The 10,189-nt window shown below is 45.2% G+C and overlaps 1 protein-coding gene across 4 annotated transcripts in view; it reads left to right on the forward strand.

Moving 5' to 3' along the window:
• Nucleotides 1-10,189, forward strand: part of fam222ba (family with sequence similarity 222 member Ba) — a 31,934-nt gene that overhangs the window by 15,118 nt on the left and 6,627 nt on the right. For all 4 annotated transcript variants that reach the window (XM_006799549.3, XM_006799550.3, XM_006799553.3 and 1 more), the window contains exon 2: nucleotides 5,777-5,904. In XM_006799549.3, the coding sequence (XP_006799612.2) occupies nucleotides 5,823-5,904 (82 nt within the window). In that variant the 5' untranslated portion in view covers nucleotides 5,777-5,822. The remainder of the gene's footprint in view (nucleotides 1-5,776; nucleotides 5,905-10,189) is intronic.

Genomic DNA, 10,189 nt, shown 5'->3' on the forward strand with positions numbered 1-10,189 from the left:
AAGTCAATCCTTTGAGGTATGTTGAGGCCAAATGGCCCACTTTCCTTGCCGAAGTGCATTTTCATTTGTGCGTGTTGGGACAAGTTCATTGTCGGGCTTGTTATTTTTGTGCATCAATATAATTGTTTTGTATACTGAGTCTAATTGCGGTATATCGCATTACTTTATCCTGCTTCTAAGACAACTGTGCAATTTGTTACAGAGCCACATACAAAGCAAGCAGCTTGGAAAAAAAACAGCTGCCTCAGGTCTGGTGATTTCTATCACTTGCTGCACATACCACAACAAGCACACACTCACAATACACAATACTGCATTCTACTCTAGTTAGTGTTGGTGTCTAACCATAATATTCCAGTCCGGTACCAAAGCCCACAGTGTAACATCTGACACAGCAGCATGTGACTCAGCACATTGTTGTCTGGTGTGATGTGAGGATATGTGAAGATAACACAGATGTGGTGGCACCAGTGAGGAGATGAAAAGAGCGGCGATGATAACGGTGTGTTTGTGTGAGCGCTGTATCTGGTTGTGTGATCTGATGGTTACCAGAAGGCTGGATTAGCATTGGAGTTCTTGCAGCTATGATTCTTAAACTTTTCTTCTTCTTTATTTAGGACTATTGTCAAGATGCTGCAGCCTCACTGTGGTAGCACTCGTACTTCCTTTTTACATTTGCTTCCAACCGATCAAGTCAAATGGTAATTGCAGCACCGAGCAAAGACGTGCCCAGTATTTGAACCTTATCACGAGTGACTTTTGAACAGCCTCTCAGTAATTTAAATGCGTGCCAATCAGAACTCCTCTGAGCTGAATTAAAACAGTTAGGAAATCAATTCCAATCTCCAGTGTTGCTTTATGAAATCTTTGCTTCTTTTACTGTATGTCAGATCTTTTTTCCCCCTCCCTCAGGTGTTTTAAGAGTCATGTCTGAGAATAGGCTGGCTCTTTCCTCACTGAGGCATGCCCAGCTTCTGGCTGTGCTCTCGATGGATTTGCTGCAGATAAATAAATAACTAGGCTGGCACCCCTCACTTTGGTTCCCCTCTGTTTTGGCAGGCCATCCACACTGCATTTTCTATCAGGTGTAAACATGTCTGTCAAACGGCACAGTCAGGGGCCCCGGCATTTTGGCATTCATGACGCCATGCATGCACCGCTGCCAGCACTTTCTGTCTGCCCGTCTGACCTTGGCCAGCCTTGACGTGGCTGAGCACACTTAGCTCTACCTTCCACTTTTGTAGAGCTCTTGGGGAAGCCAAGCAGGCTTAAGTGGCTGTTAGTGAAACTGACCCCAAGTTGAAGAACGGACTTTGGCTGCCTGTCCTCGCAGCAGTTATGTGGTGGATGGGTAATGACCATGACATAGCTGTGGCATACATATCCTAGCTAGACCAGGACACTTGCAGGCGGATACGTTTTCATTCTCTCATCTCGCTACCATGTCGCTGTCATCATCTCCACTGTGACGAGCTGTGGTCATCATCCAAGAGGCTACGAACTACTGATGCAAATACAAGACAGGACAAATGAGGTCAGCCTGATAAGAGAAGAGGCCTCTTACTGTCAGGGTGTTTCCTTTTCTCAGTTTCATGGTGCACAACTTCTCTAAGAGTCTGTGTTCTCATCCTGAAACCAACCCTCCATATCTGACACCTATGCAAAGATTTAGCCAATCCAACTGTGGACTGTGCAGTATTCTAGGGGCATGCTGCCTCTCTCCGCTCCACATCCACCGTCTCACCTCGGGGAACTGTCACTCTTTCATCAGTTAGTTACTGAGCATTCATACCGTCTCCCAGTTGTTTCACAAACCCCTCCCTCCCTCTAAAGAAGAGCATCTTCAAGTAGCTGTCTTCCTCTCTCCCACAGTATTGCAGCAGTTTCCTTACTTGACAGATTTATCCCTGACACACTTGCAACTTGGAAACCACTACTTTACAGACTCTCAATTTGTGTGCAAGTTGAGTTTGGGTTGGCTGTCTTCTCTTCTGCTTCTTCTTCTTTCTTTTTTTTTCCTTTTTTTTTTTTTTTTTTTTTTTTTTTTTTTTTTTTTAACCCTCTACTCGTGATCAGAGCTATCTCCAACTCTTTCGCCCTTTCTCTTTTGGCGCGAGATAACACTCAGGGTTGATGAGGGGATCTCTGCTAACTGAAAAGCAAACGGCCCATCTCGAACGCCTCGGGATGTGCTGGAGTCATCAGGATCCATTGTGTGAAACTGTGAAACCAGCCTGTCATAGCCTAACACGCCCGTGTCCCTCAGCTAGCAACAGCAATCCTTCCTGCCTCTGTTGTTTGTGCAGCCTGATGGGCTAATGAAGGCCATACCAAAGTGTTATTTCTTCCCACCGTGCTCAAGAGCCAAGGCTTTTTCCCCTTTCTTTTGACAGAATACTCTGGTTTGGTATTCAAGGGTAAAAAGCTGTTCTCATCTTCCTGCTCTCTTTTTTTTTCTTCTTTCTTTACCTCCTATTCAGACTCGGCTTGCAAAGAAAAGTAATTTCACTCTTTCTGTCCCTGAGAGAATCAACACAGTGAAGTTGCATTGAATTCCTGCTGCAACATTTTTTTTTCTTGGCTCTATTTCAGACCCATAACCTGGGGGTAAACATGCAATTAAAATAACAGCAGCCTGCTTTCTCCTCCACTCTCTTCTTCAGCTGTTAGCGCAAGCCATGTACAACATGGTGACTAGGCTCTCCTAATTGCTTTTGCTCATAATTGGTATAGAAAAACTGCTAATATAATACCAGAATCCAAACATGCTTTCTCACCTTATTTCCCCCACCCTCCCCCTCCTTCATTGTATTTCTGCACAAATATTGTAGATGTCTGCTTCTAATTAGCTTATTTTCTGTGCCCCCCCCCCCCCCCCCCCCCCCCCCCGCATCACTGCTGCTGGATATTTTAATATGCTATGCAATTAGCCTGATGCTATTTCCAAATTTCTAACAAATGCAGATTATAGTTGATGGAGAGGATATTGATCAAAACAATCAGCACATAAATGCAGTCAGCTGGTCTCATTTCCTAAATGGCTTCCATCTATCCTCTTCCTCCTTCACTTCTCTGTAATTTTTTTTTTTTAAACTTTCAGATGGCTTTCTATTTCTCCTTCCCCAGTGAGGAATGAAAAGAAAATATAGGTCAGCTTTTATGGGAGCAATTTGACACATGACACAAGCCATGCGCATCACTTGCTCAAGTCCTGATTTGTCTTCTTGCCTTTATTTGTCTATAATGAAAGCCGCACAGTTATTCACACGCTTTATTACAGTTCTATAAGTAGCTGGTGGAGACTTGCCGAGTCACGGGGGCCCCCCCTAATACTTTGAGAACCCCGTAGTGTCTGTCTGCACGGGGCTGATAGTGTGAGACGCCTGGCTAAACTCCACCAAGCCAATCCCTGCTCCACAGGCCTTCCCAGCTGGCTTGGCTGGGCCTCCTTATACGCAACTGTGTTTCCACTTATAACAGGAGGGGCTTGTCTCTGTATGACAAGGACTATTAGGTGATTAGGGTAGATATTTACCTGAATGGATGGGCAGCTTGAGGGTCAAGCTCCCTGTTTAGAGTAGGCTAAACCCCCTGGTAGTTACAGGGCAATTTGGACAGCCAGCAGGCGACCCAGTCATGTGTCCAATTACATCCTGCAGAGAGGCACCTCCAACTATCGCGAGCTTGGTCCCTGTCTGGATCTGACACTCTGTCAGGTGTAGTCGTGCCGCTTCTGATACAAATAGTCTGAGTGTTGGGAGGGGAAAAAAAAAGAAAGCCTCCATGGGGGTGTGCGCCTTTGTAGAAAGTGCCACTGTTTGGCGTGTGATGTATATTTGAAGTCACTGTGGCAGTGGTGCTGAAAGGCAAGTCAGTAAACGTCAGGCTTCTGTCTGTCGGGTTTCATGTCCGCCTGCTCTGCGCTACAAAGCAGAGCGTCAGCTTGGGCATTACCATAGGCTGACCTTTGCTTCTGCACTCCCCACTGCACACTTTTCTGACATTCAGGGGCGCTGTGGGGGAGGCAGGAAGGGGGTGGCCTGTTGGGTGGTTGTTGTTTTTTTGCATGTAGTGTGTTGTGTGTGTTCTTACAACAAATTAAGGGACAGTTATGTGCTCGGTTTTGTTTTGTTTTCCCCAACATCATTTCACTCTGCTGCCACCGTTCTGCTTTTGAAACCCTCCTAACAAAGACACTGCTGTATTTGATATTTAGCTTTCTTCCACACCAAACCTGCCTGTTGTCAAAGAGATTGCTGTTATCTTTCTGTGAAATCTTGGCATCCTGAAAAATGAGAGAGGGCTGGAAATCTTGCCTGCTGACATCAAGGCACCATGTACCTAAAATCCTTCCAAGGCCAGAGGGAAAAGAATAACATATCAACCCAATTAAAGTTAATGCATGGTGACACGCTGAATTGAGGGCAGGGATTGCAGCCATATGGCAGTCCAGGCTGTAAATCAGAAGGCACAGGAAAGGGGAGGAGGATGAGAGGAGTGGGAGCAGAGGCCAAGCAACAGAAAAGGTGACGCAGTGTCAGTGCGGCAGAACACCCCCGAAATCCTCAGATCCATCTCAGAACTGCCCCCTCCCCATGCAGCACCCTAAGGTGCAATCCCCTCAGGTGTCTGTGTAGAACTGGCAACTCCATTAAGGCTTGTTTTTTTTGTTTTGTTTTGGTTTTTTTTTTTTTTTTTTGGGGGGGGGTGTGTCTCTGCTTCTTGCTGGGAGGATTTAAATGAGCTGTCATCCTGACCTTTTTGAGCTCCTGCTTTTTAAAGCAAGTTCAGCCCCCGCCACCCCTCTACTACCACCCTAAACCCGCTACCCTTCTTTCTTCCTTTTCACCTTTCTCTCTTGCTTTGTCACTCTTTCCTCCACTTGTCTCTTCTCCCCGCAGGGGGGAAGACACTTTTAAGCCATCACCCTGCAGCAGACAGGCATGGCAAGGTTGTTATGTGGGTAATTGCCTCTCTCATAGACGCTTGTTTGTCTGCGCTCACTTGCCACCCTCCTCTGATGCCACACGGCAAACGGGGAGGGCACGGACTCTGTAGACTTAATTTGCTCCCTGACTGTTCTTCAGTGCTGATTAAGCAAGCATCTGTGGTGTTTTTGAATACAGCAGTAAGCCAAGTGGAGCATGGCTAACGTTTTCTCCCTCACTGTTACATCAAATTATTGCACAAAGTGGCAGACATTTATGGGAGCCGTAGCCATGTTTATTCATTTCTTTCCACCCCGTCCCTAGCTGACTCCATTGTTTAATGTCCCCGAAATAAGGGCCTCTTTGAGGTCTGGAGGACTGCAGTATCGATCAGAGACGCACTAACTTGTCAGAGCCAGGCCTCTTGAGTGTGTTCTTTTTGGGTATACAGGAGTCATTAATTTCCTCTGCCACGGTCTGATAGTGGCAGAGAAGTAAAGTGTGGGTAGCGGGGTCCAACTAGGTGACTAACATGCAAGTCGAGGAGGAGGAGGAGGGACTGAGTCGATTTAAAGCTGCCAGTCCCTCAGGCCCAGCCTGCCCGTTTTACTTCAGCTGTTTGATGTTTAATTGAAGTTGTTATTGGCATCAAATGTCACCTTACCCGATGCTCCAGGTGTGAATCAGTTTCTAATTGAAAGGTAACTATGTCTCCCCCAGCCCCGTGCCTCAGGGGACTTGCTACTGAGTTCCATTAGCCCGCACCCAGCCTCTGCATCGACAGGCACCATGTGCTGCCTTGGAGTTATGTCTGACCTCTCCCTTTCCCTCTCTTTTTCTCTCCACAGTGTGAGGAGAAGTGTGTGTCCCATGTTGCATTAGTGTCTGTGTGAAATGCTGGCCTGTCTGCCAGGGCCAGGTGACCTCCCCCTCCAGCTTCTCCCCCACACGCAGATGAACACTGGACTTCAGAAATGTAAGTACTGCTCTCGGGACACACATGCACACTGTTAACTACCACCACCACCATCATCCCACACAACAAACCAAGCTGTTACAATCCTGCTGGCCGCCCCACATTAGATCCCCATGCCAACCCTGGCCTGGATCTCTTCTGCAGCTCTGTGTTAAAACCAGAAAGAGTGAGAGTGAGAGAGAATATTTTAGTGCTCCAGGACCATAGATCTGTCTTCAAGGGAAATTAAGATGAACCGCACCATTAATTTGCTGATGAAAGGCAAACCGGCTCCCTCCCTCTCTCATCGCCCCTGAGGATCTGTCTGTCACAAGAGTGTGGTCCTGTGTGCTCACTGCAACATTGCATGTGTTTGAACATGAGCATCTCAGCTACTTTTCACCATCAGGAAGAGTCAGTTACTGTCAGACTTGCAGACAGATTGCGGCTGAGTGGTTTTGCCCCGATGATCTTGTAATGTGGGTGAATTTAAGAAGCAATCTGCTGGCCCGGTTTAACAGCAGAGTAGTCAGTGCCGGCCCGCTGAATTCAATGTGTTTGAATTTTACAACTGCTGAAAAACTTGGACACTTTTGGGTGTCAGCAGCACAAATGGAGAGTCGAAGTCAGCAAATGCCAGCGAGAGCGCAGACTTCAGAGGCTCTGACAAGTGATGATGAAGGAGAAAAATACACAAAGAAACAGTAGATTACCGTTGTTCTTTGTTTTTAAGAGTGTAAATATATTCACATTTTGTTATGAATTGCACAGTTTGTCCATTTGATGCCAGGTCACAGTCATACTTGCCTTTTGTCTCATCTTCAGTTAGTTTTTTATACCCAGCAAATCAGTCACGTCTGAGACATTATGCTCAATACTTTTGGTCAGCTTTATTTACACAAAACGTCTTGGTCTCCTTTTCCTCCTGTCTCCTCCCTGAGCTCAGCTCCAGGCGTGACCCATTTCTACTGCCCTTTTTTTTTCTTCTTCTTTTTTTTTGTAAAATGCTCCAGCTCATCAAGACTGTAATTTCAGAATCACAGTAATCAGCCAACCCCCAGGAGATCGGCAAGCGCGAGGGAGTCTGCTAAGTGCCAGCGTCTGTTGCCTCACTCAGGCAGGCTTGTGACATGGTACAGCCATCAGCCAGACTCTTTCCCTGCTCTTCCTTTATGTGACACACTAAGACAACTGGAGCTCAATTTGTTTTTTCTGCTCAGGACTGTAATCCATTTAGGTGATGGAGTGTGCTTCCCACAGCCACGGCCATTCCTAGAAGTGTAATTCCAGTTCCTTTTTTTTTTTTTCTTATCATTTTCTCATAATGCTTTTCATCTGTTAGTCAAACAGGCGCGGTATTGCATCAAAAGCCACCGACCTGAATGACATGTGAACTGTATCATTTTTATCAAAGTGCCATGAAAAAAGTGAATTTGAAAAGAAATAGGCTCTCTCTGGTTTGCCTCTTTTACCACCCATAATCTATCACCTGTAGCTCACCTCCTGCATGTTAGCAGTCTTAGCAGTTGTCAGGCCTGAACCCTCGAGTAATGCTCCACCGTCTCCCTGCTGGCTGTCCACAGAGTTCACTGTCTCTCCAGAGCTTCTATCGCTTACCCAGCACAGAAGATAATTTGACAGCTTGACTCCGTGAGAGATGTGCTCGACTGCTTTTAGGTGAAATTCATAGACTGGTTGTTACTTGAAATCTTTATTCAGTGCACTGAAAAGTCCTTGCAAAAAAAGAAAAAGGGGGAAAAAAAGCTCAGATGGGAGGTTTACATAATTAGCTCCTATTTGTTTTGCTATTCTTGAGCTCGAGCCTTTCAGCTACTCGGTGCTCCCTAATGCCGAGTCTTGTGTAACACAATCTTGTCTTTGACACTTTCCCACCACTCGATAATCACCAAGAGCTCCAAAACGCCAGGCTGGCTGTGCCCTGTCTCTCCTCCTGCGGGGGAATCTGCGCACTGGAGAGTCATTTAAAGTTACGAGCTTGCAGGCTGCCGTCAGAGGCAAGGCCAGGGCAGCTGCTCTATTTATCATCAGGGAGTGTCTGCTAACAGATGACGGCTGTGAAATGTAAAGGCTGTCGGAGGAGCAGATCAGGTACGCTAAGAGACAGCAGGTCACGAAGAAAACTGCTCATCCTCCAGGCAGGATGACTCAAGTACCAGGAAGTGGCCCTTGGTCCTCACATCTCACAGGCAGAACAAACTGTGAGTACAGCTGGGCCACTTGGCTGATTCTCACATCTTAGTCCCCACTGAGATCAAAAGCAACCTTCTCTTCCTCCTCTCCTCATAATAGTTTTCATTTTCTTTGAAGGTTATGCTCTCTTCATAACTCGGCAAAAATGTAGGGAGGTCTCTTCACACGAGAAACCAAACTCATATGTCTAATTTGATGCCGAAGCTTCAGACCTAATTTCCTGCTCTTGTGTGAAAAATGCAATTTACAGCAGCATGAGCCCCTGCTCCCTGCTGCTTAAACCTTGTTCAATAAAAACAGTAGTTTGAATAAAAGAAACCCTAATTAGTGCCTGCTGACTGTGCACTTGTGTTCCAACTAGCTCGCTTGCAGTGGGATAATTAGCGCGCGGCCCGACTGCCCTCTTTCCCCTGCTCCCTCCCTGGAAACGTGCTTAGCTGGAGATCTGAGAGATGATGTGCTTGCAGCCACCAGCAGCCGCCTACAAACTTCACTCATATTCCTCATTAACCCTCCCTTGATGCTTTAAGCCCTTCAACTAATCCAGGTTCCAGGTTAAGGTTGAAATGCTAATAAGCTACACTTGCTTACTAGAACCCATAATCAACAGCTGCCAGGAGCCTTAAGCAGATGTAAACAGCGAGAGGTCGATTTTATCCACTGTTAGTGGGGAAGCTGCTCTAAACAGTAATTTACCGATTTCATTACACATTTTACAGCGGTGCTGTTAAACCCTTTATCCTGATTTGCCTTTTTTTTCCTCCCCCCTCCCCAAAATGTCAGCCTAAGCTGTGTTAACAATGTATAATCCCTTTTCCAATTTAATGGATTGGTCACTTTCCATTGGCAGTGCTTTCTTTGCTACTTGCCTGAATCTTACAACTTAAGTATAAAACTCATTACACAAATGCCAGTGGCAAAGAAATAACACTGTAGGCAGTTACATGTCTGTGGGTTAGTATTTTTTTGTTTGTTTTAATTTTTTTCTTGCTGTAGATTTCAATCTAAAAGAAACAGTTCTCTTCCCCTGCATAAAAATATGAAAAAATACACTTTTTTTGTCAATTTTAGGTTTTTATTAAAATTGCATGTATTTTACCTTCGTTCTATTTGGATCTCTCAAGTGAACTAGTCTAGAAGCCTCCACAGAAAACATGAAGTGATTTTGCATTTAAATGTGCTGTAGTTATTAAAAAGCGGGGTTATTATTTTTATTTCCATCTCCTTATTTTTATTCATGGACTCCTATTAGCTTCAGTAATTTTGCATGACCTCAGTGCCATTCATCTTCTATCTGAAACAACAGCAAAACCAGCTTTCTTATGAATGGCTGTGTCTCTTTCAAAGATGTCGCCAACAACAGGTGGGTGTGGCTGCTTCATGCTTCAGAGTGTGATTGGGATATCATCGACTGACATCACACAGAGCCAAGAGTAGAAAAAACACTGAACTGGAGCATGCAGAGCAGTTTGAAGCCTGATTTTTGGCTCACCGGGATTACCTTCATGTGTGCTGACATTCGTGTTTTTAAAACTTTGGCCAACATATATGACAGAATGTAAGGAAAAGCATAACATTCTGTCATGCTGTGCACAATCTTGGTATCAAATAGAAGATTCCATCCCCGTAAAATGATAAAAGATGTTTTATTCATCGCAACAGATGATGTACTCACTTCCCACCCACTTACAACCCTTTCTACAGCTACACTGACATGAGGTTTTGACAGCAGCTGCAGACCACGGAGGCTGTGCCAAGATCTTCCAAACTGAACACCGAGAGCAAACAACTTGCATTTATTAATGCATACTCCTTTATACTCTTTGCACTCTGTAGTAAAGGTAACCTACTAATTACTGGAAAAACTGAGTGAGGTTTTATTTGTGTTATGATCAAACTTCCTTTGGTTTTTTTGGGTTGTTTTTTTGTTTTGTTTTTTTGCAGGCTCATTAATCATTTCCTGTATTTGACAGGTGAAACCTCTGCTCATCATGTCTGTGTGCTCCTGTGTAAGTGTTCATTTATCTGTGTTTGCTTACCCTGGCATTTATTCAGTGACAGACATTAGGCCTCAGTGATGGTGGGTGTCAAGCTC

This window comes from Neolamprologus brichardi, chromosome 10 (genome assembly GCF_056152115.1).
Source record: "Neolamprologus brichardi isolate AB-2024 chromosome 10, ASM5615211v1, whole genome shotgun sequence".
Taxonomy (NCBI): Eukaryota; Metazoa; Chordata; class Actinopteri; order Cichliformes; family Cichlidae; genus Neolamprologus; species Neolamprologus brichardi.